Consider the following 27,976-nt stretch of genomic DNA (forward strand, 5'->3'; position numbering starts at 1 on the left):
CTCCATCCTGAGTGACACACCTGTGGTCTGAGCTCCAGATAGAGCTGTTTTTCAGGCTCTTGCCCTGTCTCCCCATAGGAAGAGCTGTTACGTGACTGATGCCCATGACTGTGCTGGAAATATTCCACGTTGATCATTTATTCCCAGCACTTAACTCCACGCCCCATGCAGACGTCTGAGCTCGTGGTTGCTTCTGAAACATGCATCAGAAGGCAGCCCTGAGCAGGATTTATCTGTGGGATTTTGGCACGTGGGGGTCTATGGAGTACGAGTTCCCTCTGCTGGCACACACAGGATGGGGCTGCAGCTCTGCAGCCCACAGGGGTCAAGCCACATCCCTGCTTCCTCATCCCAGCCCTGAGCAAGATGGGGCTGTTTCCAGGCAGCAATTTGGAAACCCCGGAGATGAGTTTTGAGGCCTGTTTTGCACAGCAAAAGGGGCTGTGGCAGCTGCAAGCTGAATCCTGTGTTTGGATGCCGGTCTCTGTGTGTCAGCAGAGCAGGGATAAATCTTGGTGCATCTCTGCAGCTTTGGAAGCTTTGGGGAGGGGCATTGGTGTTGGATGGGGTGTCCTCGGGGTGCAGGAGCCTGGAGCTCACTCCCATGGCTTTCCTTGCATGCTTCCTGCGCTGCAGCCTCTGAAAATGCAGCTTTTCCAGCTGCCCCCATGCTCTGCTTGTGCTGGCAGGATCCTACTGTCTCAAAGTGCAGCAAGGGCTGGCGAGTATTTCTAACCTCAGTAAGCAGCAAAGCTACTTTTCTTTCTCAAAATTCCTTCTCTGGAGCTTGTTGGGATGTAAGGCTTTGCTCTGGATGCTGCTGCAACAAAGACAGGGCTGCCTGCTCTCCAAAACAGAGCTTTCTTTTCCTTTTAGAACTATCCTCTTTGTTTTTGTGTACTTTTGGGGGTAATTCCTCATCTTGAGGCTCACTGTCTCTCTTGCTGCTAAATAATGAATGAATCCACTACAAATAAGCCCTATCCTCCAGTCAAAGAACACTGCTTCAGTGACAGCTTGTTGGCCGTGAGAGCTCTCCTTCCCCCTGCACACCACCCCAGCTAACAGCCTCAACCTGCAGCTCGGGTTGCATGACTGGCAGAGATAAGCAGCCTGCAGAGATGAGCAGAGCTCCCTGGGATGAGTTCCATAGCGCAGCACCAAGCAGCAGCACAGCTTTCCAGCCGCTCCATCCCTCCCTGCCTGCAGTGCAGCATGAAGCTGTATTCCCAGGGACCCCTCACAGTAACCTCTCTGAAACACTGAGCTGATGGGACCCACAATTCTTTCCTGTGATCAGAATGACATTAACCCTTGGGGCTGTGATTGGGTTGCAGTGATTTTTTTTTTTAAATTATTATTTAATTATTTTTTTAATTCCCTCCTCCTTTTTCAATGACGAATTACTGGAATGGTTTTGATTTTTGTTTTGTATGTAGATGCGGATAAATAATTTCCTCTTCTGTTCATTCATTTTCCAGCCTTGTTTTCTTCCAGGTCTTGTTGCTCTCCACCTTCTCCTGCTGTGTTGCTGTGTGACGTGTCCGCCTTTACTTCGCCTGCTTCGCTACCATCTCATCTCAATCTCAAGCCGTAGAACAACCTGGTGGTGCAGCCCCTTTTCATGAGAAATCAACCTGCTTTTGATTTTGTTTATATGTTTGTTTTGTTTTTACTTTATTTTTTTCTCTTGATTTGTTTTTCTTCAGGCCTTCATCTGTTAGGGCACAGATAACGTTAATTCACGAACCTCTTCCTCCCTCCTAAACTGAGTCTCAGAGGTTTGGGCCGGGGTGAAAAGGGGGATGGCTGGGTTAAAAAGTCATCTCCAAAACAGTTCTCCACATGTTGGTGATGGAGGTTGTGGATCAGTGCTCTGTGAGCTGGGTGCTGTGACACACATCTCACCTGAGCAGAACATCCAGGGGAGATAGAGAGCTGTGTATGAGCACCGGGATCTGTCTGCTTCCACTCTGCAACCTGGGAGGCAGCAGAAGCTGAACAGATGTTCCCCCAGAAACATTAGAGATGTGAATTTAAGAAGCAAAGCTGCCCCCCCTCCCCCTTCCCCGGCCCAGTTCAGTTCCTTGCTCCTGGCATCCTGGCTCTGAGCAGCAGCTCCCACTGAGCTGAGCTGTGCTTGTAATGTGCCCGACTGATGGGATTTGGTGCAGTGTTAGTTTAAAACAAAACATCTCATGGTTTTTAATTTAATTTATTATTATTATTTTAAGTTTTAATCTGCTGTTCCTTTTTCTTTAATTATTATTATTTGTAAAGTGTTAAAACAAAAATGTTTTTGGATGACCTGTTTTCCCTCGTGTGGTTGCCCTTATGATTTTCATGCACGTTGAAGGTTCCTGATTTTAGGTGTCCAGATGCTGTTTTAAGATCCTCTGTGGGCTGAGTGTTTTGGGGAGGTTCAAATGGGAATTGAAACCTCACAGCTTGGGGCTCAGCTGGGTATGGGTTACTGCTTTGCTTTCCCAGGTTGTGCTCAAAGCCCAGAGGCTGGTTCTTGCCCAGACCCCTGGATGTGCCAATTTGAGACCAGCAGGTCCTTAGAGAATTCTGTCATTTGCACTCCTGTGGATCAGCAGACAGCTTTGCCTGCTGAAATAGCACTTCTAATTCCACCTGCAGAAGCCTGTTTTTTGCCTATTGAGAGCATCCTGCTATAGGGTGCATGCTGCTCCATTGTAGTCCTCTGTCCTGGGAGAGCTGGGTGCTGTGATGTGTTGAGGGGACCCAGCTGCAGGTAGGGGCCAGGTGTGCTCCTGCTCCCTCCAGCAGCCTTGCAGGCCAGTTTTAGCAGGGGGCATGGGATTTGCAGGGGATGCCCACATAGGATGTCCAGACTTGTGGCTGGATGCACCTGTGTATGCTCCAGTTTGGTGCATTACCTGTGTGGGCTGATGTTTTGCAGGATACATGCAGGGTGACGTGGAGCTGCCCAGCTCCCAGTGGGGTGTGATTTTTGTGCTGTGGTCTCAGGTTGTTGGTAGCTGCAGCATTAGGCTGTAGGAGCAATGAGTCAAGCAGTTATGCAGCAACCTCGAGCAGCCCTCGCGCATCGGGACTTAGGAGCTCCACACAAACCACGTTTTAAGCAGCTCTGCCTTCCCCTTTCTCTCTGTTTTCCAGGCGATCTCAGGTTATTGAGAAATTTGAGGCATTAGACATCGAGAATGCAGAGCACATGGAGACAAGCGTGCCAGCAGGAGCTGCCCTTTCCAGTGAGACGCGGCAGGGCAGGAGTGAGAAGAGGGTTTTCCCACGGAAACGAGTAAGCAATTTCCATACAACTGTGGCACCCCTGAGGCCTCGTGCTGGGGTTTGGGTTGAGCACAGTGGGATCATGTGCAGAGCAGTGCTGCTGGCTCAGCCCATGCAGGTTTGCTTCTCACTTCTCTGCTCCCTTGGCCCGGCTGCAGGTCAGGGCAGAAAATTAGGTTGTCTCTTTTCTATCCTCTGGAATAGAAAGAGAGAGACGTCAGATCTGGCACAGCAGGACACATTCTCATGGCATGAAATAACAAAAGAAACAGGCGGTGCTGAGTCCCAGTTGTGCTTAGGTGTATTGGGAGCAGCTTATGCCCTGAGAAGCCTGAAAAAAGATCTTGCCAGTGAGCTGACACTTGTTCTGAGTCTGATGTGCCCCCAAAATATGTGGGTTTTTGTGCCATGAGCCAGGGAGCAGGACTTGCTGCCCTAGTTCTGAGCTGACCCAGGCTTTGCTGTCTGCACAGGATTTCACGTGTGAAGGGACAGCCATGGGCTCCATCCTGGACGTGTCTGCATCTCCGCTGTCCCCGCACCGCCGGGCCAAGTCACTGGACAGGAGGTCCACAGAGTCCTCCATGACGGTGAGCCACCGGGGCTGTGTCCTCTGCCCTGTGGGTGGATGCCTTTTCCAGGCAGCTCCAATAGAAATCTCCTCGTCAGCTCTCCTCTTAGCCAACACATAGGGCATCCGTTGTGGTTGGTCTTGGGGCAGATTGTTGTGTTTGACTCAAATCAGATGTGGCTAATGCTGGGACTTGGAGCTGTGCTTTTTGCCTCTTCCTTTCTACTGCTGCAGAAATTAAAACACAGGCAGTGCTTCGTGACTGATTTATATTCAAGTAATGGGTACCAAGCCAAGTTTGCATTTGGATTGGTAAGGAGAGCTAATACGTGGCCCAGTTTTCCATCAGTGCTTCCATAATGCTTGTGCAGTTTCAAGTCAGTATTAGTAGAACAAGGTTTGCCATTTGCATGTTCCAAAAGCTCATCAGACCTGGAGGCAAACAGTGCAAAACAAGCACAGAACACCCTTCTTTCTCTCTGTCCGCTCTTTGTAGGAACAAAATAAATACACTAATCTCTGAGAAGGATTACTTAGCCATTGTAAATACATGGTATTTACATTTTTCATGGATGGACAGCTCTTATTCAAGGACTTCTCAAAAAATGCAGTAGCTTAGCATTTCTGTGGGGCTTTTCATGTAGACAAGAATGACTTCAATATTCTTGGTATTAAAAAGGTGCAAGAAGTGCATATTAAGTGACAGTACACATCATATGATGTGCAAGAAAACCTTGCAGACATTTAGCCCCCACACAGTGTAATGATCCAGCTTCACCACTGCTGGTTCCTTTGATTGCTGTGCTGGGTTTTATCACCCTGTTGCCTGTTTCCAGGCTGGATGTGGCCACTCTGACTGCCTCTGTCCTTCCTTGCAGCCCGACCTACTGAACTTCAAGAAGGGCTGGCTGACAAAGCAGTACGAGGATGGGCAGGTGAGTCTGGGGCAGCTCCCACCTCCTCCAGGGTGCCTGTGGCCTGGGCAGGCTTCATACATGTGGATTCCTGCTTCCCGCTGTAAGTGGAGAGGCTGCTGGTAACTCCCCTGTGCTGGTTGTTTCCTAGTGGAAGAAGCACTGGTTTGTGCTGACTGACCAAAGCCTGAGATACTACCGGGATTCAGTGGCAGAGGAGGTAGGTGTCACTCTGTGGGGTGAAACCCATTGCTGTCCGGGCTCTGTGCTCCCCATAGCCCTGCTTGTTGTCTCCCTACAACACATCTCACCAAACACTACCTTGCACCTCCTGCACAGAGCCATGGTGCTTTAGATTTGTGAGTTACAGCATCCTTTGCCTCTTGCTTCTCCCTCCAGGCAGCAGACCTGGATGGAGAAATTGATTTGTCAACGTGCTATGACGTCACTGAGTACCCAGTTCAGCGGAACTACGGCTTCCAGATCCACGTAAGGACAGTGTGGGGCAGGGATGCTCAGTGCTGGGTGCTTGGGGTGGCTGTGGGGTGTGCGGGAAGGAGCTGGTGGGTGCAGCCCAGGGCTCTAAGCTGATCCCTGCTCTTCTCAGACGAAGGAAGGGGAATTCACCCTCTCTGCCATGACGTCTGGCATCCGCCGCAACTGGATTCAGACCATCATGAAGCACGTTCGCCCCACCACTGCGCCTGATGTAACGAGGTGAGGGGGGTCATGGCCCTTACACTGGTTTGCTCTGCAGAAGGAGCTCTGTCTTGTCCCTGTGCTTTCCTCTTTCTGAGCCTGCCTGCCCCTGGAAGCTCTGGCTTTTTCTTACATCCCCCTCTCTGGGCTTGATGTGGATATGCTCTGTGGGGATGCTGGTAATGCTGAGTTGCTCTTATGGGTGCAGTTTTCAAAGAAAGTTGAAAATGTGGCTTTAATTTGTGCGTAGGAATATGAAATACTGTTCCTACATCAAGGCTCCTCTGGATTCCCACCAGGTATTGTGAAACCACTTGGATTCAGTTGTGCTGGGTTCCCCCTTTCCTCTGGCTACTGTTCAGCATGAGCTGCCTGGCCCCGCTGTGGGTCACAGGGCTGGAGGAGAAGCTCTTTGGCTCTGATAGACTTTAAACTCCATCCAGCAAACCGCCTCCCTTCCGATATTCCAGCTAGCAGCAGCTCCTTCCCCTTGCTCTTTAGCAATATCCATGTCTCCTCCTGCCACCAGTGCCAGAGGAAGGGGCCCCTTGGTTCCCTGCGAACCAGCTGTGAGCACTTGAGGCTGCAGGGAAAGGGTGTTTGAGCCCTTCACAGCTAACCAACCATGCCAGCCACGCTCGTATGGGCTTCCCAGACACAGACACGGCGTTCACTGTCTCCTGTCCTTATTGTGGCTGCAGCCAGTGGGGTTTTGCCAGATTTGCCCCTGCCTTGGTGGCATGGCTGTTCTCACTGGCTCCACTGGCTGGGGATGCTCCAGCCCTTATGCCCACCCTGCTTGGCACCTGTTCCCAAGCTCCAGTGGGTTCACGGGATGTCAGGGAAGCCACCTCTCTCTTCACTCCTCTGTGTGTTTGATTTCCATGCAATCCCAGGAAAAACTTCTCTTTGAAACTATCCGTGCTGAAGCCCAGGTTGGAAAACTGTGTTCTCTCCTGTATTAACATGTTGTGGTTTGTATATCTTGTGATTCACTGCATGCTTCTCCTTTTCTGCACCTCGGATGGGAAGTTCTGCAGTTTTCATTTCTTTTTCTTATTTTACTTTTATTTTGTTTCCCCCTTTATTTTTCTTTTTAATAAAAGCCAGAAAGAAGGGAAGAAGCAACCTGGTGTTGACACTTGATTCCCCCACACTGGTACCTTCTGCTGTGACTAGACGTGAAGATGAAGACCAAGGAAATTTGAGGGGACCTCTCAGCCTTTAAAGAGCCATGTCTGTGCATAGCCTAGCAGGTTACTGCATCTCGGTGCTCCTGTGCTCACCGTCTGCTTCTCTGAGCCCACGTGGTGTGGTTTGACTTGGCTTTACTGCACAGAGAAGGTCTGGGTGCCAGTCATGCAGTAACTTGTTACGCTGCATAAACAGAAGGCAACTTTGAACCCCGAGCTGATGATGAGGGCTCTATAGCTGCACTCATGTTGTTTTTCACTGGGCTGCTTCTAAGTGGGGTGCACGTGGGGTTGAGACAGGGTGCTGAGCTGCAGCTCTGCGTGCACCAGGGCTCTTTGGTAAGCCCTTGGGCTGCGGTGTGAGCGCAATGTAGCACAGCCCGTTGGGTGCCTTTGATGCATTGTTGGCATCCTCACCCTGTGAGCAGCTTGGGATGGGGCTGCTGGCTCCCATCGCCCTCTTCCACGTCTCCACTGGGCCCAGTGTGTGCTTCCTTGTTACTCAAGTCTTAATTACTGTTTATATCCTAGCGTGTGGCAGCACCCCAGGGGGTGGGTGCTGCCCTGCTCTCTGCCCTGCCATCTGCAAAGGTGCTAATTACGCAGTGATGGCCCTTTAAGCATGCTGAGGTTCATAGAGTCCTTGGATATCTGGAATTGGAAGGAACCTGTAAGGATCATTGAGTCCAACTTCTGGCTTCTTCCTTGAGGTGTTCAGAGCAATGTCCTTTCTGTTCCCCAGCAACATCTGAGGGGCGGCAGGACTCCTTTTCTTCCTACTGCTCTTCTCCATTTTAAGACTCTATCTCCTCTCTGTTTTACTTAAAATGTAGCTGTAATCACTGACTCACTGCACATTGAGCACCTGGGTTGGGAGTGTGCTCTGGAGTCGTGCAGCATCTTCTTGTGGGTATGGAGTGTGTTTTCCATCGTGGTGCCTTTGGGTTTGTTGAGGAAGGAGTTATCTCCAAGCTGGTCTCAGCCTGTGACTACCAGAATTTTTTGAAACCCAGCTCTACTGAGCCTGTGGTTAAAATGGATGGAGGTGCATTGGAAGATACTGGCCCTGGACCCATGTGGTTCTGTTCCAGTCTTTGTTCTGGGGAGCGGGGTTTAATCTCTGTGCTGGAGGAGCCCTTCTGTGCTGCTGCCTTTGGGCCCAGTGGTGTGCATGTGCTTGTGGAGCACTGTGAGCATTGATCTGCCTGCAGTGAAGGGCCCAGACAGCTGCCCTCTGGCTCTGCTCCCTGTGCCCTTCTGGAAAGCTCAGCTGGGCTGTGCTGGAACCCCGTGGTTGTGCAGGACATTGGGCCCAAGGGCTGTGCTGCAGGAGGCATCTGGGGGGATCCTGGTAGCAAACACCTGCTGTTCTCTTGGGAGAGGATTCCTCCGCAAGGTTAACACGTGGCTATTCTCTTCATTTTAATTTTGATCTGCATGTTCCAAGGCTGGCATGTCTGCCTCTAATGAGCTAGTATTGCATCACGGGCTGCCTGTAGGTTGGAATCAGTATTGCCCTCCCCTGTTCTCTTTCCCTGCTTGACGAGTATGTCTCCCCTCTCAACCCTCTAACTCAGCACCGAAAGCCATTCCTTGCTTGAAAAATGGCATTTTGGGGGATGGCTGTGGTGTGTTGTGTAACTCTTGCACTCCTTGCTGCACCAACTGTGGCACCCATGGCAGATATGTGCCTTCATTGTATGTAGTGGCACGGAGAAGTTTTACACTCTGTTCACAGCCTGACTCTGCTGAGCTTGTGGAATACAGAGCCCCAGTTACCAAAGGCATCTTAGAGTTGCTCTGTGGTTCTTCACAGTGCTGAAGCCAGGCTGACTTTGTTGGGACTGGTGGCATCCTCCCTGCTCGCCCACGGTGTGGCCATGCAGATTAGTTTGTGCTCGTGGGCAGGTGCTGGAGGAGCACTTGAAGCCTCTTCCCAGCCCATGAGGGTGGTTTGGGGCCACTGCCAGTGCTGAAGTGGCTGCCAAGGAGGAGTGTGATTGGGATCGACCACTCCCTAAGGCCGCTTGCACTGTGGCTTCACACGCTGGCACAACCTGAGGAAGGGCTGCTGTGCCCGAGAGGTGATGGGAGATGGAGGGGCAGGGGGGCACACACCTGGCTTTGGCTTGGGCTTTGGCAGCCCCTCTCCACTCAGCTCTTGAAGGCATGCATGGAAATGCCTGGATGCCTTGAGCACCCATTGATGCTTTCTTTTACTCTCTCTCTGTCCCCGCAGCTCCCTACCAGAGGAGAAAAGCAAAACAAGCTCATCCTTTGAGCCCAGCCCAAAGCCCAGCGAGAAGCCGGACGCGGAGCAAACTGAGCTGGACCCAGAGCAGAAGCGGAGCCGTGCACGGGAGCGCCGGCGAGAAGGGCGATCCAAGACCTTCGACTGGGCTGAGTTCCGCCCCATCCAGCAAGCCCTGGCTCAGGAGCGCGCCAATGCCGCTGACTCCTCCAAGAGTGGCACCTCCGCCTTCTGCAGGGACAGCAGCACCGCCGACACCGACCCGGGTGAGCTGGAGAGGGAGAGGGCACGGCGACGTGAGGAGCGGCGCAAACGCTTCGAGATGGTTGACACGGTGGATGGAACAGGACCAGAGGAGACGCTGAAGATGGAGGTGGATCGGATCCTGCCTGTCCCTGTGGACATGAAACCACAGAATGTCCACGTGGAGATCGAGCAGCGGTGGCACCAGGTGGAGACCACCCCACTGAGGGAGGAGAAGCAGATCCCCATTGCTCCCCTGCACCTTGCCCACACTGAGGACCGGGATGAGGGGCTGGCAAAGCAGCACCTGACCACACTGCTGGAGAAGGAGGTAAAGCAGGAAGCCTGAGCAAGGGTAAAAAAAAGTCTGTGTTTATTCCTGCTTTGAGAGAACAGTGGGCAGGGATATGCTGTAGGGTCCATGCCCTGTTCTTAGTGCTGCTTTTGCAGGTAGCACCCTGTTGCCCTGTTCAGCCTGCACCAAACAGAGATGCTCCTGGCATTTGTTACCTTGCCTTTCTCTAATGAGACGAGCACAACTGAGGCATATTAACCAGACTCTTAAATTTAAGCTCTTAATTCTGCGTGCCTCTGCAGCTATTGGAGCGCGTGCCACAAAGGTTCCCTTCTTGTGAGCCTACATCTAATGATCTCAAGATTTTAGGAAAAGAATAGGAGGCTCAGCTCGCTTGGAAGAGGTCCACGTGTGGTGTAACAAAGGTCATTGTTAGTCAGGATTGAGGTGTATTAACTAGAATGAAAAGGGTGCAGGCACAGAGTAATCAGGAGCATCGCCAGTCTGAACTGGGGTGGGACTTGCCTGGGCCATGCCTGGCACGAGCTGGTGCCATTCCTCCTTTGCCACACTGAACTTTACAAATTAAACTTGAGTACAACGCAGTTCTTTCAGGGGGAGGGATTTTGCCTGTTAAAATGAAATCCTGGTCGCAGAGCAGAGTGGTGCAGCAGGAAGCCCCGCGCTCTGGTGGCTGAGCCCCTGCCTGCTCACCAGACTCTGTCTCTGTTCGTGTCCCTCCAGCTGGAGCAGAAGCAGAAGGAGGCCCTGGAGCTCCTGGAGCAGAACCGACACCTGCAGGACCAACTTAAAGTCGCACTGGGCCGGGAGCAGAGCGCCCGTGAGGGCTACGTGTTGCAGGTAGGAGAGCTGGGAGGAGAGGGAAACCCATCCTCCCCTGCGCCAAAGGGACTCCGCTGTGCTTTGGTGCGGGTGCACCCCAGTTCATGGCGATGCACAGTACTGAGCAGGCTCCAAGAGATTTGACCTGCTTGGAAAACTTGCTAATTCTGTCGATTTAAAAGTTTTTTCTGCTTACCAAAACATATGGTTTGGGTTGCAGCAGGCAGGAGTTAATGCTGCCTGTTGAATTCCCCAGGAAAAGCTATAGATAGGTACTCAGCAAAGCCCATCCCTTGTCCACCCTGTACTATGTTTGCCTTTGCAGCAGCTCTGATCCCCCTTCCTGGGTCCCAACTGTTCCTGTCACGCAGTAGGACTGACATAAGGCTTTCTAAGCATCTCATGGCCCTGTGTTTCTCCTGGCCTGGGAATTTGTGTGGTTGTTCCATAGCAAACCCAGCAGATGCAGAGGCGTCATCTTGGGCAGAGCGTGATTCACACCAGGACAGCCTGGCTGCTGTCTTGGTGCACTTTAGTGGTTTCTTGTCTTGTAAGATGCCTTTCCTCAGGAAAGCCTGGAAGGCTTTTGGAATTTTTGGCAAAAGAGATGGGAGAATCTTTTGGGAAACCTTTCCTCCCCATCTCCAAATAGTGGGCTTTTGCCAGCTCCTCCCCTGAGCGCTTGTGTTTCAGAGAAGGCAAGAAGCCTGCGGGGCACTCCTGGCTCTGCTGGTTGGGGATTTGATCTGCTTGCCCCTTTTGGGCCAAAGTGACATTGTGCTCCCATGGCAGCAAACCTGACATCCTTGTTTGTTTCTCAAGGGAGAAATTTTCCCCTGAGGAAACTGCAAAGTCAGAGGAGCCAGCCCAAACAGCTTGCCTTCCTAACTAGTGATCTCCATGGAGGAGTTACTACTAATGCATTCATTCATTTTGGAGCCCTCAAGCTACAGTGCTTGCAGGGAGGAGTGCTGTTTTTACTTGGCTGTGTTGGAAGAAAGTCTTTGGGGACTGGAAGGAGAAGAAAATGGCACAGAGCTAGAAAACAAGTCAGTGCAAGGGGGACAGCCCCATCCCTTTTTGTACAGCAGATTCAGCATCTGTAGGGCTGTTGGGTGAGATGGGTCAGAAGTGAGGTTTGTCTGAGGTGCAGAGAGCACCTCCTTCCAGGACGTGTCTTGCAAAGCTGGGTGCTGCATCCATCTGAAATCGTGCTGCTGTGCTGAGGTTGGCCCTAGAGCTTTGGTACAGGGAGGGAAGGTCTGCAGGGGAGTTGAGCAAACCTTTGCTGCACTAAGAAGTGTCCCCAGCTCTGACCTAGGAGTTGGGCAGGGTATTTGGAAGTATAAGAGGATCTCTTTTCCTTGGGTTTTCTTTTGCATTCTCTGTGGGAGCAAAGAGGTTAAAACCCTGCTACACAAGAGAGTAACCCCACCAAACCCTATTGGGGTGAAGAGATGGAAGCAGGTTATTATTGGAGCTTTTCTGCAGCCCCAAACTGCAGTCAAACATGACAGCCTTTTTGTTGGATGCACTCTCTGAACTTGTCACTCCCCCATACCTCCATCACCCCCAACTTCCAAGAGGTTCCCGTGCTGACCCCGCTCGCTGCCAGCCTGTCCCTCCTGAGCCAACCGGGGGCACCGAGCCCCATGGCAGCCTGCAGACACGAAGGATGCCGTTCCGTAAGGCAGCTGCTGAGATAAGCGCCCTGATGCATGTGCCGTGCACTGCAGCCTCTCTGCCCTCCTGTAACAACCCTTCTCTTGCTCACAGCATCCTCGGGACACGGTGCCCAAATGAGGGGCATGGCAGGGGCTCAGACTGCCCTCTGGTTTCCCCAGCTCTGGTCCCGGTGGGAGGGAGGGGTCACATACTAACCTGTCCCTGGGCGGATATTCTTGCATGGATTTTTTTGGTGTAAAGCATGAAATTTAACATAACTGAGTGTCACATCTGTGGGCTTTCCTTACCAGCAACCAGAGTACAGCAGGGCAGGCCAAATTCCTAGGCTTAACGCTGTGCTTTTCTTGCCTCTTCCTGTTTGTGTATTTTTTTATTTTAAAAGATACATAATTCCTGTCGCCTATTGCATGACTCTCTGTGAGTTTTCTCTTTGCATGCTACATTGCTTTGGTTTGAATCTCACAAAGGTCGGTTTCTTTTGTTTTACATTCTCATCATACCTTCCCTCCCCCCCGAACTCCACCCTCCCTTCACTTGTTGGGCTTTTTATTTTGTTCTTTTTGTTTGGTTTGGTTTTGTTTTTACAGGTAGAGAACTTAGATCCTTCCTAGCCTTAAGCTCTAGCATAACAGCATCTCTCTAATGCACTGAGCAGCCCATAAGTCCTGTCTGGCAGTCCCCGAAATGACATCACCACGCCGGCTGTCCTGTCTCACTGCGTTCTGCTGGGAAGGGATGTCATTTGCTGCCACCTCACTTTCTGTCGTTGCTTTTGTTCGGTAGGACTGTGGTTCCTGAACTGTGCACTTTTTGTTTCATGCCAAAATGAACCAACACACTAAAAGCAGTTCCTTTCTCCTCGGCCTGTCCCCATCCCTTCCTTCTCACCTGTCCAGTTTTCCTCTTGTCGTGTCCGTCTCTGTTTTACTGCTGGTGTTTCTTTTTCATTGTTCTTTTGTTTTCTGTGTTTTGGTTCCATTTGATTTTGGTTGTTCTCCTTTTAGCCTGTGACTGTACAGCTGTTTTGACGTTTACGGTCCATGTTTTCTGTTACTGGAAAGCAGTTGTTGCTCATTTAAAAGTAAAAAAAAAAAAAAAAATAAAAAAAAAAAAAAAAAGACACAATAAAATTGTGCCAAGAACAAATCATCCCAATTGGAGCTTGTGGGTAGCAGCCAAATCGCTGCGAGGAGCTTTTCCATGGCCTGCCTGGCCAGAGGTGTGACACTCAGAAGGGAGAGCCAAGAGTGTTACTAATCTCGTATTTAATCGATTTTTTTAAGACCGAGGTGGCCGCCTCGCCATCAGGTGCCTGGCAGAGGCTCCACAAAGTCAACCAAGACCTCCAAAGTGAGCTGGAAGCCCAATGCCAGCGTCAAGAGCTGATCAATCAGCAGATCCAGTCGCTGAAGCGCAGCTACGCTGAGGCTAAGGATGTCATCCGGCACCACGAAGCTGAGATTCAGAGCCTGCAGGCACGGCTCAGCAACGCGGCAGCCGAGCTCTCCATCAAGGAGCAGACCCTGGCCAAGCTCAGAAGCGACCTGAGGAGTGAGAAGGAGAAGGCCAAGGAGCAGCTGGAGGAGTGGCAGCACAGCGAGGCTGCGCTCAGCTCCCAGCTGAAGGCCAGTGAGCAGAAGCTGAAGAACGCCGAGGCTCTGCTCCTCGAGAAGACTCAGGAGCTGCGGGACTTGGAAATGCAGCAGGCTCTGCAGAGGGACCACCAGAAGGAGGTGCAGCGGTTGCAGGACAGGATCGCAGAGCTGAGCAGACAGCTGAATGCCAGTGAGCAGACGCGCATCCTTATGGAGGAGAAGCTGCAGAAGAATTATGAGGCTTTGCTGGAGAGCTGTGAGAGGGAAAAGCAGGTTTTAATACAGAGTCTGAAGGAGGTGGAGGATAGGGCCAACGAGTACGAGAATCAGCTGCAAAACAGCGAGCAGCAAATGGAAGTTCTGCAGAAGGAAAAACTGAGCGCAAAGTTTGAGGGCAGCGAGCTTGTCCACCAGCTGGAGGAGCAGCTGCTGCTGAAGGAGGCCAGCATCCATAAACTGGGAGAGCACATCAAGGAGCTTGAGAGGGAGAGAGATCAGATCAAATGTCGGTTCCACGAGCTCATGAATCAAGTTGCCGAGTCAGATAACGAGGTTGCAAAGCTGCAAGCCAAGTTGAAAATGGAAGAGACCAACTACCGCAATCTGGAGCAATCATTTGAGGAGGTGTCGGATCAGTTCCAGGGTGTGCAGAAAGTGCTGAAGGAAAAAGAGGAAGAGCTGAGACACGTTAAGGAAATGCACCTGAGAATTGTGGAGAAGAAAGATCAAGATCTCAGCGAGGCTTTGGTTAAAATGGTTGCTTTGGATAGCAGTTTAGAGGAGACTAGAGTAAGGCTAAAGGCCAAGGAGGAGGCTTTAAGGAAATTAACCAGCGTAGGTGCAGGGCCGTGTGCTGAGGCAGAAGATGTTGGCTCCCATCCTGAGGCTGATGAAAGTCACCCGTCTCAGCTGGGGCAGCCGCTGCCAACTCACGATGCCCTCCCAGCTCTGACCTGTGTGCTGAAGGAGGAGGAGGAGGAGGTCCTTGAGACCAGCCAGAGGCAAGCAGAGGAATTTGGCTCCCCTTCTAAAGCTGCGGAGCTTCAGGACCAAGAGTTGGCTCAGAAAGCCTTAGCAAAGCCTGATGTAGGAATCATGGGGGCCAAGAGGCAGAGAATCCGTTTCTCGAGCATCCAGTGCCAAAAATATATCCACCCAGATGGATCAGAGAAGAACTGGACGAGCAGTACCTCGTCTGACACCAGCCAGGACAGGTCTTTGTCTGAAGAAAGCATGTCCTCGGAGCCAGCGCCTGGCTACCCATCGTCAGCGGCAAGCGACTCTGAAACCTACCTCTCCATCATCCACTCCCTGGAGACCAAGCTGTATATTACAGAGGAAAAACTGAAAGATGTAACCATGAAGCTGGAGAGCCAGCACGGCCATAACCAGGAGACACTCATTGCCCTGCACCACCAGTGGGCCAGCACAGAGTCACAGCTGCGGGAGCAGCTCCAGAGCAGCTTATCCCAAGTCAGTGCTCTTGTCTCGCAGCTGGAGAGTGAGAGGCAGGAGAAGCTCAAGCTCATAGAAAGCCATGTTAGCGAGCTGGGAGGTTTCCAGGTGAAAAACAATCAAGCGCTGGCTTGCTTAGAGAAGTGCAGGGAGCAGCTCAGATCTCTGCCCAAGTCAGACAAGGAGCAAGAGAGTGATTTGTTCCTTGTTACTCTATCCAGCATGGAAACAACCTTATCGAGTGCGATCCAGGCTTTGGGAGGGGCACCGGTCCCACCTGAGTGTCAGCAGAGCGAGGGCCTCATTGCAAGGTCCCCTGCACCAGACAGGGGGGTGCTGGGTGAAGGGGAGCCCATCTCTGAGGAGCAGCCGGCGGGGACGTTTGGTGCAGGCCAGCTGAGGTGGCTGTCTGAGAGGGTGGCCTTTGAGGCCTCTCTAATCAGCCAGATAGCAGAGTCTCTGAAAAATGCAGGCTCAGAGATATCACAGCTTCTCAGGGAGATCCAGGGAACGGCGGAGGCGGCTCTGATAGAGCCGGCAAGTGCTTCTGGCACAGCAGTTGACTTGGCCGGTGTCCTATCTAAGAAGCTGCTGCTGGAAGGGGAGTTCTGGAGCCAGGTGGAGGAGCTGAGAGTGCACCTGAGCACCAGGGAGGGAGAAGCAGAGGGCAAAACAGAACCAGCAGGTTTGGGCTTTTCACCGTGTTTTCTCAGTGCTGTAGCAGATGCTACGTTGATCAAAGCAGAACTTGGGTTTGTGGCACAGAAAATGAGGGAGTCTTTTCACCAGAGGTTAAAAACGATCGAAGAGGATCTCCATAACACCAAAACAGCTCTCCAGCAGCACAAGTGCATGTTGGAGGAAATTCTCAAAGCGTACAGGACTCCTGACTTTGACAGAGTTGTGCATCAGATTTCTGAAGCACTTGAAATTCAGAAAGATGCCTCAGAAAGAGCCCAGATCTCCTGGGATGGGAACTGCATCCAAATGGGACCATGCCAGGAGGGGGCCAAGGTGGAGGAGGTTCGTGGCCTACAAGGCCGTGGTGGTGAATCTCTTGTTTCCATTCAGGAAGATATTGCCCAACAGCTAAAGGACAAATCCAGTGTTCTTAAGGAAATCTCCGTTGCCTTACTCTCTCTACCTCCTGAGGAGGCCGTGAGAGATTGCCAGAACCTCCTCAAGATATCACAGAGTCTTTCTTATCTCCCATGCATGGGAGACCTGGAGCGCTACTCCTCTCTGTTAGTCCAGGATGCAATAGTTCAGGCTCAGGTTTGTTATGCTGCTTGCAAAGTCCGCCTGGAGTACGAGAGAGAGCTGAAGTCGTACAAGGAGTCCTTGCAGAGCATGGATGCTCTGTGCCAGGAGCGTGTGAAGACCATCTCCCTGCTCCGGGATGAGTACGAAGAGCTGCTGAGGAAGCAGCAGGGTGAGTACGGCGAGGTGATTGCCATGTTGGAGCGGGAGAACGCCGACCTCAAAGCCAAGGTCTCCCAACTCGAAGGTCAGCGGAGGCTTTTGGAGGAAGAGGAGCACAAACACAGCAAAACGTTGAGCGAGTTGCAGGGCCGGTACGAGGAAGAGATTCGGAACGTGATCGAACAGCTGAACAGGACAGAGGATGCTCTGAAGGCTGAGAGGACAGAGGGCCTCAACCAGCTGGATGCCATCGTCCGCGACAAGCAGGACATGGAGCGCTACCACCTGGAGCAGATGCAGATGCTGGAGGACAAGTTCCAGGTCAAGATCAAGGAGCTGCAGGCCATCCACGGCGAGGAGCTGCAGGCTCTGCAGGAGCACTACAGCCAGAACCTGCAGCGCCTGCAGCACGCCCTCGATGAGTACCAGCAACAGCACCCGGACGCAGTCCCTGCGGTGGGACCAGATGGTGGGGACGGCTGGGGGGCCGGGGAGCCGGGTGGCACCGGGCAGGGACCCAGTGGGGAGCTGGACTCCATGCATGGCCTGAGGGAACGCATCCAGGAACTGGAGGCCCAGATGAACGTGATGAGGGATGAGCTGGAGAACAAGCACCTGGAGGGCAGCGCTTCCACGCTGAGGGAAAAGTACCAGAAAGACTTTGAGAACCTAAAGGTTTTACCATGTTTTGTGCTTTATGGTATCTCCCACTGAGCATACTGGGAGGGTGCATTCAGTCCCAGGGTTTGCCTGGCCTAGGGGCATCTCCTGTGAAGGGCATCACACCAAAGCAAGCCCCAGAATGTTAAAAAAGGCCTCTGTGGAGCATGGTGTTTTATCCATGCTTCTTACCTCTGTGCTGGGGTATTCTAAATGCATTGCTGAGGAGGAGAGCGGTAAGGTACTGGAGGGAAGCTCAGCAGTCAGGGCTGCTGGAGGTGTAGATGGAAGGAGGGTCTCAAAATAGCTCCATACCATCAGGCTCTCTTTCAGTTCCAGCACTGCAGTGTTTCTCCTCGTGCACGAGGTTTGTTTGTGTCTTCCCTTTAGAAGCATTCCTGAACTCTGTCCTTCCCAGTCTGATCAAATCTTCAGTCTGTCTCTGCTGCCCTCAGAAACGTGAGGTGAGGTAGAAACCTGTGCTCTCCTGCTGTACCTTCACACGGGAGGATGCCAAATTCTGTAGCAAAGCAATCTCCTCTGCATAGGGAGCTCGCTAGTGCTGTGTGCCAACAGTTCGTAACGTAACAAACAGTGCACAGTTACTGGAACCCCAGATTTAGGTGTAGAAAGCCCAGAGTGCCTTCTTTTGGATTGCTCCAGTGCTCAGGGTGGGTTGTGAAACCAGCCTTGTGAGAATGGTTCTTCTGAGCCAGATGGAGGATGTGGTGTCAGTAACGCTAGGTGCTGGTTTGTATGTGTTCTGATGTCCTGGGTTTATAGCAATGCATTTACAATACGTTAATAATTAAATCCCCCAACCTGCGGAGGAGCACCGAACCTTTTCCTCCAGTGTTATAAAGGAGTATCAAAGAATCCTGCAAGCCAAGTCCAGACAGTTTCTGGCACTGAGCTGTGAGTTTCAGAAAAGGGGGTGAGGTGAAAAAGGGAAAATTCCTCCAGACCAAAATGTAAAGAGGACGGAAAAGGCACTGAGCTGAAAACTGGGGAGGGGAGTGACGCAGGTTATGTAGAACATGTAACAAAGTGGTGGTGTATAGTTTACGTTAGTGTAGGTCAGTAGTTGTTATGCTTTTGTCACTTGGGGAGTGAATTTGTCCCCCCTTAAGTTTGCTGTCTTCAGAAATGAAAGAGGAGCCCACATGGAGCCAGAACACCCCCCTGGGGTCTGACATCTGCCCTGGGGTGCTCAGGGCCAGCAGTGTGGGCTTCTGCTGCCCCACTGCCATCACAGTGCCTAGGGGCTTACATTTGCCTCCTGCAAGGCCATGAACAGGATCTGGGCAGGAAATCCATCTGGGACTTGAGCACTCACCACCTGGTAGTTCCCAAATCCCCTGAGCATTGCTCCCTATTTCCTGGCCTAAATGCAGTCCTAGTCATTGAATTAGGAAATCATTTCCTGTGCAACGTTGCAAATGATGCTGAGTTGTGAATTAAGGTCCCATTGCTGTCACAAGCCATCTGCTTTCCACCCAAAGGTGGCCACACCTGGAAGCACAGATTGCAAAGGAGAGCAGAAGGGGCACAGCAATCTTTTTTGCTGTTTTAACATGTTTGCATTCACTGATCACATCTGACCCTTGCCCTTCCTTGAGGACAAACCCTGACCTTGTGAGCTCCATCCTCATCCGTCTGCTGCGTGGATGGGGGAGGGAGAAAACCCCAGGATGGCAGCCAGGTGCCCACCACTCACTGTCATGCAGCTCCCAGCTCAACCCCATCCCCTCATCCCTCTTGCAGGCAACATGTGAGAGGGGCTTTGCAGCCATGGAGGAGACACACCAGAAGAAGATTGAGGACCTGCAGCGGCAGCACCAGCGGGAGCTGGAGAAGCTGCGGGAGGAGAAGGACCGCCTGCTGGCAGAGGAAACAGCTGCCACCATTTCAGGTATGGGGACAGTGTGTGCTGATGGGGGAGGGTGTTTGCTCCAGGTTGGAGGAGCAGCACAGGGGGGTGGGATGAAGGCTGTGTGGGGATCAGTGAGACAAGGAAGAGCTGGCGTTTTGGATGGAGTTCCATCTCGGGGTTCTTCTCCAGGCTTGGTATGCCTCTCACTGCCTGCAACAGTGTGTGATCACTTTTTCTGTTCCATCTCAGAAGGGCATTAACCATTCATTGCCAGTCCCACAACAATCTCCTCCTTCAGTGATGTTGGGCCTTTTAAAGCACTCAGGCTCAGGGTCTCTGCATTAGGAGTCCTGCAATTCAGGAAACAACGTGTGAATTGGTCAACTTGTTGGACTCCACCGAACAGTGGGATTTGCAGAACCCATTTGCCACACTGGGCTGAAGGGACTGCAAAGCAGTGGGGTGGCTTGCTGTGTTGGCTCAGTTTATTTTTCCTGTAAAAAACAAACTAATAAACCAAAGAGGCCCCCTCCAACCCTGCTCTTTGGGTAGGGCAATGCCAGGTGCTAACCCTGTGCCACCCTTGCAGCCATCGAAGCCATGAAGAATGCACACCGGGAGGAGCTGGAGCGAGAGCTGGAGAAGTCGCAGCGCTCACAGATCAGCAGCGTTAACGCTGACATCGAGGCCCTCCGGAGGCAGTACCTGTAAGGCTGGCTGGGGTGGTTCTGTCCGTCCATCGCTGTGTTTCATGGTGGTGTAAGGCACCTGGGAAGACCCCTGGCTCCTTTGGTTTTGGCAATGAGTTGGAGTCCCTCAGTTCAACCCAGCTGCAGCCATAGGCTCCTGATTGCCCTTCATTTGGAGGTTTCAGGGGCTTGGTGTCCCAACACTACCCAACATCAGTAGCTTTATCACCAGACCTGCAGTGGTGTTGCTGCTTTTCTTGCTGCTGTCACACGAAGACAGCTGGGCCATATCTGATTGGGCAGTACCAAAGCACTGAAGCCAACCAAAACAATCAAGCAGATTTGTGAACCCTGATACATCTGTTAGGCATGTGTGGGTGTGCAGGTCTACCCATTGCAGAGTGCAGGCTTGATAGAACTCAGTTCTGGTTTTAGAAACTTGCCCACAGTATAACCACCTGGAAGAAGACCTCCTCTGGGTTGGTGACCAAGTATCACTGTGCCAGGAGAGGGAAGGACTGGCTTGCTCTGCACTCAAGGTTTTTCCCAAAGGGAGCACACAAATCCCTGCCCTCAGTCCTTAGATTGTCCTGGACAGGTGTGGGGTGCCGGAGGAAGAGCAGGAACGTGTGTGTGAATGGCCGATGTCTCTTTGCCAGGGAGGAGCTGCAGTCGGTGCAGCGGGAGCTGGAGGTGCTGTCAGAGCAGTACTCACAGAAGTGCTTGGAGAACGCCCACCTGGCGCAGGCGCTGGAGGCTGAGAGGCAGGCCCTCCGCCAGTGCCAGCGGGAGAACCAGGAGCTCAACGCCCACAACCAGGTGAGGGCAGAAGGAGCCATGAGGGTGAAGGTAGGGAAGGGCATGGTTTGGTTGGACATGGTGTGATACTAGAAGTTTTCCCTAGTGCTAATGATTCTATGGTTCTATAAAAGAAGTCATCATGTCTTTGCTGCCCCAGGCTGGCTTCCTTGTGTCCAGCTGGGGTGAAAATGTGAGGTTTGTGATAAAAGGTGCCTGTGAATAGCTCCATAAGGCAACAGAGCAGGCCCTGAGTGGGGCCAGGGAGATGTCACCATCTCTTAAGCCCTGGCTCATCCTGCAACATCTCTCCCTCTTCCAGGAGCTGAATAACCGCCTGGCTGCGGAGATCACGCGGTTGCGGACCTTGCTGACCGGGGAAGGTGGAGGAGAGGCTGCTGGGTCGCCTCTCACCCAGGGCAAAGATGCCTACGAGCTGGAGGTGAGCACCTTGTGTTGGGTTACAATGGGGCATGGGGCCCCTGTTTCCCCATTTAGTACCAGGCAGTTCGGTTTTGTTGTTTGTGAAGGTCTTGGTGCTGTGCGGTGTGTGCAGGGTGCCCTCACACTGCTTCTGTCCTTCCAGGTCCTGCTGAGGGTCAAAGAGTCGGAAATCCAGTACCTGAAGCAGGAGATCAGCTCTCTCAAAGACGAGCTGCAGACGGCACTGAGGGTAATGTCAGCTGCGGGACTGCTTCTCCAAATCCTCAGGGCTGTGCTTGTCTCCCCTGTGTGTGCTTAGATTCCAGCTTGCTTCCCCCTGGATTTGAAACAGCATTTCATTTTTGCCCTTAATTAAACAGAATACCCATGTTGGTGTTGTCAGCAAAGCCTCCCACAACTCTGTCAGCCCAGGACCTATCCCTTCTCCCTTCTTGTGGGAGAACATTTCCTTTGAGTGTTTTTTCCCTGTGCCTGTCATATCAGAGATCTGAAATGGCAAAAATAATCAGTGTTAGAGACCTCCCAATGATGGATCTGGTCCGCTTTGAACCAGGTGCTGGACTCTGAGTGTTCTGTGCATCTTGAGTCCCACAAATCTGCTTGGTGCAGCTCTGAGCATGTGGCCGGCATCACTGTCCAAGGCTCCCAAGTGCAGAGCAGGGGACAGAGCTCCTCACTGGGTGAGCAGGGTGCTGCTCCTCCTCTGGCTACTGGTGCTGAGCTGCTCCTCAGTGTGTTTCCCTCAGCTCCAGCTGTCTGTTTGATGCTCTCGGGTTGTTTTTGTTCCTTTGCCAGGATAAGAAATACGCCAGCGACAAGTACAAAGACATCTACACAGAGTTGAGCATTGTGAAGGCCAAGGCAGACTGTGATATCAGCAGGTTGAAAGAGCAGCTGAAAGCAGCCACAGAAGCTCAGGGAGAGAAATCCCCTGTGAACACCACTGTATCGGGATATGGTCAGTGCTCTTCCAGCCGCTCTAAGCCATCTTTGGGTCCCTGGTTTAGCGCGTGCATTGTGATGTGTGAGCCCTTGTGCAGTACTCAGTCTGAGCGTAGGGCTTTGCCTGGTGCTTTTTTTTTTTTGCCATTTCATGTTGCATCCCACCTCTGCTCCTTGTGGAAACCTCACTGGGGGCAGCAAGAAGTGGGTGACCCGAGCTGCCCCCCTTTCATCCCCCCCAAGGCTGTTCATCCTTCCAGCCCCAGGAGGGGAAGCTGGTGGATCTGAAAGCCCTTCTGCCACCTCCCACCAGGAGAGCCTTGTGCTGAGAGGCCCCTGACCAGGCCTGGCTTGTTGGGATGCGGAGAAGCCCCCGCTCCTTGTAGCAGGCACCCCACTAATGCTGTTGTTTTGCTTCTCCCCAGATATTATGAAATCAAAAAGCAACCCTGATTTCTTGAAGAAAGACAGATCCAGTGTTAGCCGGCAACTAAGGAATATCAGGTCAAAGGTGAGCTCACAGCTCTTCCCCTGTGATGCAGGTGGCCAGCATTGCTCTCCGGTGGGGATTTAAGATGGGAAGGGGAAGAAAACAGAGAATTTCCCAGTCACCAGTGCTAACATGGCTGGCAGCTGGGAGAGCACTGAGCAGGCAGACATGGTTTGCAGAGCCTGCTGCCCTGGAGTGCCCTGAGGTGTAGGGGTGGAGCCACTCCTCACCTGACACAAAGATGAAGTTCATCCCTTCTTTGATCTTTCACAGGCAGACTGTCCTAGAATTTGTTCCCCATTGTCAGTTGAAGTTTAAGTGGTAGAATTGCACACAGCATTCTGGATTTTGCAGTGTCCCTTACTGTAAGACTGTAGGTCTTTATGTGGAACAGCAATGTCTGGATGCTGGGCATATTTAACACATGCTTTCCTTGTGTGTTAACACAGCACAGATGGCCCTGTGTTTTTCTGGCCCTTCTGTATTGCTGTTGGTCCCAGACGCCAATGATTCTGCCAAGGGCTCCTGCTTGGCCTGCTGGCTGCCAGCACTGCACCAAGCTGCACACTGCCTGGTGCTGTGGGACCACAGAGATACGAAGGGTGCACAGAGCTGCTCACAAAGCATCCTTACGCATGAATCAGTCAGCAGGATGATAGACATGGGCTCATTGCTTTGCCTTTTCCCTCCCCCCCAGGCAAAGGGGGTCTGATGTTGGAAGTGGTTGGGACTTGGGGCAGAGCGAGAAGCCAGCAAGCAGAGGCTTCTAGCTCAGGCAACAGCCAGCATGCAGCTCTGCAAGCAGCAGGTGTCAGTGTGGGGTGTCTGTGCTGCCCCAAGTCAGCAGGGAGCAGCTCGGGGTGCACCCAGACCTGCATCCTTGCTGTCCCAGGTCTGAGGGTTGGTTCCCCATCACCACTTCAGCTCAGAGTACTTATCTTGCCATGTGCTGTTGGTAGGAACCCTGGGGAAACTGCCTGCTTGCATTGCTGCACGGGGAGGGGGTGGCTGGGCTGCGTGGACGCCAATGCCTGTAGGATTTATGAGCTTCTTGTTTTTGTTTTCTTTATTTTGCTTTCTCCTCCAACAGTCCGTTATTGAGCAGGTCTCATGGGATAACTGAAATGAACCCGAGTCCAGGTTCCCTGCCACGTAGGTAATCACACCGGCACCCACCGAGCGGCACAGCTGCCTGCTGGAGCGGCCCTCGTTGCATGCACTGCTCACACCTCCACGGCAAACGAGAGCCCTTCTCTTAATGACCCTGTGGTTCATCTGTGGTTAATGATAGTATGGGAGGAGGGGAGCAGCAGTGTCTCTGCTCTTCCTGGGGAATAATGGCTTTCTCACCTTCCTTTTCCTCCCACCCTCCCCAACACAGCAGTCAGCACGGAGAGGATTTGGACACAGTGGGGCACGTTTTCCTGTTGGCTTTGTTGGGAGCGTGGGACTCTGAGTGTGCATGCTTGAGTGACTGTGCATGCCTCAGACTAAACTTCAACACTACTGGGGTCCCATAGGAGAACCTTTTTGCTGTTAGCCAGGTGGAGGAGTGGATCAGTGCTGCCTGTAGATGCGTTTCCCCCAAGGTCTGTAGTGTGCAGTAGTGCTCCTGGGTTCAGCTACAGAAGGGATTTCCAGGCTGCCCCTGGTTTTCTCTGTAGCTGCTGCTGTAGATTGTTCAGGTGTTTCCTTGCCCATTGACCTCATGCTGCTCCCCAGTGTCCATCTGCTGCTCATCACCACTTGGCACCACACATCCCACAAGAATCCAGGGCCATCCAGCAGAATGGTGGGCAACGACCTCGATCCTAATGGCACAGACACTGAGGAACTGGAGCAGTAGTTAATTTTCCTGGCCCATGGTAAAGGCTGAGGTTAGGGAACAATGAAGGGGGATGGCTGGAGAGCCGCAGGGGCTCTGGTGGAAGATCCCCTATCACAGGCTTCATCCTGCATTAGTCTCCCCTCGTCAGCAGCTCAGAAGGATCATGAAATCCCTAAGGGCTGAATTTGCTGGAATTTGTACCGTGAGGCAGACCAGCCCAATGGCTTCTGGTGTCTGCTTCCATCTAATTAGAAATCGAATGTGCAGACTGGAATGCATGGGTTGCTGCTCATTCAAACAGCCCGAAGCTGACTTTCTGCAGGAAGGGCGTGCTCAGACTTGGGTCCCGAGAGGCTCTGCTGTCTGTTGGAAAGCAAGAATGCACCGTGTGAATGCGGAGCATTGCAGTGCTTCGTTTCTGTGCTCTTCTGTATTTGTGAGCCTGAGGGAGGAATGTTAAAACGGTGATTGTGGGAATGAGCACAGCTTCTTAGCGCTGTGTCCTGCCTAGATAAACCCAGGCTGAGCAAAATGTGGCCCAAAAGTGCAAAATTGTGATGACCAGGTGGTGTGGTCAAGGAAACAGAGCAAGAGGGAGCACGGTGGTTACCTGATAGCAGAAGGGTTTCCACACAGGTCTGTGCCTGCTGGAGCTGCCACATGCTGCAGAGTGGGTTGGTTGCAAGGTGAGTGGTAAGGCTGCTGCGATTCCTGCATATCAGATCACCAGGGAAGGGCAGCAGGGAGGAGGGAGGGCAGCCTGCCAGCCCTGAGTGGCTCTCTGGTGTGACTGCAGGTTCAAGCTGTCCTAGCAGGGCCAGATTTGTTTGCTCCAATGGTTGCACCCCCTCACATAGCAATTCTCCAGTATTCCCAAGCTCATAAAAATACTGTTGCTGAAAGCTGTCGAGGCAGGGTTTGCTTGGATAGCTGCATTGGATCTGGATGCTGAATCAGCCATCGCATCCTGCTAGATCCAAAGAAGTGAGCCCTGTGTCACTGTGTGTGGTAGGAGGGTTAGGTCTGGGCTGTAAGAGATGGCTGGTGACAAAATGCAGTTCTTGGGGCTGATTGAGCAAAGTGCACATGTGGAGCAGAGCTGGAGCAGAGCCTGCCCCGTGCTGCAGCCCTGCAGGTATATGGCAGTGAGTCCTGGTCCCTGCAGGCTGTGGGATCGCATCCCACCCGGAGCTAACCCCATTTCCAGCAGTGTTCACCTCTCATCCGCTTTGGTCCGTACCTGGCTAACCTGCGCTCTCAGCTCTCTCCAGGCACTATAACCACACCCCATGGCTGCTGTCTCCTCCAGCATGCCCCACTAATCTCTCCGGGATGACCTTTCCCTCCACTGCCCACATCCTCCACTCCGCGTGCTCCCTGCCGCCCGCCCCATCCCACCTCTGTCTGTCTTTTTCTCCCTCCCAGAGCCTGAAGGAAGGCCTGACCGTGCAAGAACGCCTGAAGCTTTTTGAATCCAGGGACTTGAAGAACGACTAGCTCTCCCCGCTCCGCTTCACCACGCGCACCTCCCGGCTTGAGGCAGCACAGCACCAGCACCGTTCGTCCCACGCCGCTCACCGCCGTCCTCGCTGACGTTCGGCCCCACGGCCCCCTCGCCGCCCCCCTTTACCCCGCTTGTGAGACGCTTCTGAGACTCTGAGAGGGAGAGGAAGGGATTGGGCTGTGGGTTTTGTGGGTTATTATTATTATTATTATTATTTTTCCCCCCCCTCTTCGGCGCTTTGTAGGAGAACCCTTCCTTTACTGTAAACCATTACACTAAGTGTCAGTATTAAGGCTCAGTAGCCTGTGAATAAGCTAGCTCCGTCGTACCAACGCCTTGGTATGTGCGCAGGGCCGGGTGGCGGGGGCCAACCCTCTTACTGCTGTCACGAGCCCCCAGTGCTCAGAGCACGCCGGGAGCTTCATTCGCCGTTGATCTTGTCGACTGCATCTCTTGCACCTGCAATGGGGGAAAGCCTGTGGGATGCTGCCGGGGTGCCTGGAGGAGCCATGCCAATGCCTGGCTGGTGGAGGACACAGAGCCCGGGCTCCAGCGTTGGGTAGGGGCTGCTTTGGGCACCTGGTGCGCAGCGGGAGGGAGGGAAGCGTTTCTGGGGCCGAGCCGCGAGGTCACTTCTTGCCTCTCCTAGATCCAGCCCAGCACTGTTTTTTTTGCTGTTACTCCCTTCCTCTCATTGAGTCCTGTGTATCTTAGGGTCTGTGCGCATGTGAAACTCCCTTTTCCTAGTTCAAGGAAAGTAGAGTAGAAAGTAGAGCCAATATTGACTGAAAATGCACAGTGCTCAATGCATATAATGCTCCTTTTTTATCAGCTTCTTGAACTCGACTCTTCTGTCAGCAGGGCAGCTCCTATTTTAATTCGTTAATCTTTTCCTGAAATAAAATTCTGAAAACCAGTCTGTGCTTCAGCCCTGCTCAGTCACAACAGCTGCTGTCGGCAGAGCACACAGCTCAGTGCCACGAGGCCCAGAGGTGAGTGCAGAGCTCAGTGCTGGCTGCAGGAGCATCTCCATGTGCTTTGTGCACCTTACAGAGCCCCGGCTGTGAGTGGGGTGAAGCACTGCCCCATCGCTCCCCACACTGACATGGCATCGCTTTGGACTTTGGGAGATTAATTTTAGGTGGAGCTGAGCTGTTCCTTGACTTCTCTGTGCTCAACCAAGGTGGAAGCAGGTGTGTGTGTGTCTTGTGGTGAATTCAGGTCTCTGCAGGCTGTGTGTCCAGCTGGGAGGTCCGTGTCACTGAGTGCTCCAGCAGCGCCACCACGCAGACAGAGATGATGTTCTGTGCTGTGTCTCCATGCCTGGCAGCGTGTGGGAGCCCTGGAGATGGCAGGAGGCTCCTCAGCCCCTCGGATATGAAGGCTCTTCCCTCTCAGATGTTCCGCTGTGCAGCCTCACAACAACGTGCACTCACTGCAGTGTTCTCCATCATCCAAGCAACGGAGGAGCCTTGGAAACCCACTCCTGGAATTGAGACTTGGTGATCAGGTGTGTGCATGGGGTCTGTGCCACCACCTTGTGTGACTGCAGGGCTGTGTGGTGGCACTGGTTTGCACGGGCTTTGCTCTGCTGTTGGGGTGCTTTCATGGCCTGCGATGTCCTGGGACACAGAGCAAGGATGGCACGTGGCATCATCCCTGTCAGCACTCGTCTCTCCCAAGGCTGCACTGGAGAATGCTGCCTTCCTTACAGGAAGCACAGTGGGACTTTGTCCTCCTCAGCCACCTGAGCAGAACGTGCTGATCTCCCTCTTGCCAAGTGGACTCCAACCATTCATATGTTCCCTTGGAACGCCTTGCTTTACTTTGCTGACTGTTATTTTAACCACGAGCACCAGAAGGGACACACCTTGCCAGCCCACTGCACAGCATGGAAGGATGCTGCCTGCTGCACACGGGGTTGTATCCAGCTCTGGCCATCATGACTGGTGTTGGGTGGAGGAAAACCATTTGCTTTCTTTGCCCAAATGGCTGCTTCCATCCTTATTCCTTAATGCAGAGAATGGTGGATGTGGTACAGCTGTGTTGGTCCTGCAGCAGATAGAGACGGTGCCAAATGGGGGCTGACAGCGGCTTTTGGCTCAGTGCACACCAGTGTGTTCATGTGGTTTGTGAGAACAAATGATGAAGGGCTAAAGGTGCTAAAGGAGTTGGGCTTTGCTGGGGTTATTGCCATTGGGGAAGCTTGACTTAATGCACAGCTTCCCTGAGGTCTGAAATGCCATAAAGCAAATCAGGTGCTCTGTGCTGTACCTTCCTGCAGCAGCTCTGTCTGCTGGGGGTC

The 27,976-nt window shown here is 52.6% G+C and overlaps 1 protein-coding gene across 11 annotated transcripts in view; it reads left to right on the plus strand.

Moving 5' to 3' along the window:
* MPRIP (myosin phosphatase Rho interacting protein) overlaps positions 1-26,588 on the plus strand; it is a 57,178-nt gene extending 30,590 nt beyond the window's left edge. For 5 of the 11 annotated variants that reach the window (XM_015876574.2, XM_015876575.2, XM_015876580.2 and 2 more), the window contains 18 exons: positions 3,145-3,286; positions 3,750-3,866; positions 4,726-4,782; positions 4,913-4,981; positions 5,161-5,250; positions 5,369-5,478; positions 6,357-6,395; positions 8,893-9,478; positions 10,187-10,303; positions 13,255-17,118; positions 18,868-19,015; positions 19,566-19,683; positions 20,325-20,484; positions 20,786-20,905; positions 21,050-21,136; positions 21,703-21,865; positions 22,275-22,360; positions 25,593-26,587. In XM_015876574.2, coding sequence (XP_015732060.1) covers positions 3,145-3,286; positions 3,750-3,866; positions 4,726-4,782; positions 4,913-4,981; positions 5,161-5,250; positions 5,369-5,478; positions 6,357-6,395; positions 8,893-9,478; positions 10,187-10,303; positions 13,255-17,118; positions 18,868-19,015; positions 19,566-19,683; positions 20,325-20,484; positions 20,786-20,905; positions 21,050-21,136; positions 21,703-21,865; positions 22,275-22,360; positions 25,593-25,664 — 6,145 coding nt within the window. In that variant the 3' untranslated portion in view covers positions 25,665-26,587. Of the gene's footprint in view, positions 1-3,144; positions 3,287-3,749; positions 3,867-4,725; positions 4,783-4,912; positions 4,982-5,160; positions 5,251-5,368; positions 5,479-6,356; positions 6,396-8,892; positions 9,479-10,186; positions 10,304-13,254; positions 17,119-18,867; positions 19,016-19,565; positions 19,684-20,324; positions 20,485-20,785; positions 20,906-21,049; positions 21,137-21,702; positions 21,866-22,274; positions 22,361-23,429; positions 23,496-25,592 lie in introns of all 11 variants that reach the window. The other 6 variants (XM_032447633.1, XM_032447632.1, XM_032447634.1 and 3 more) reach the window with 6 other exon arrangements.
* The last annotated feature ends 1,388 nt before the right edge of the window (positions 26,589-27,976 follow it).

Source organism: Coturnix japonica, chromosome 14 (assembly GCF_001577835.2).
Source record: "Coturnix japonica isolate 7356 chromosome 14, Coturnix japonica 2.1, whole genome shotgun sequence".
Taxonomy (NCBI): Eukaryota; Metazoa; Chordata; class Aves; order Galliformes; family Phasianidae; genus Coturnix; species Coturnix japonica.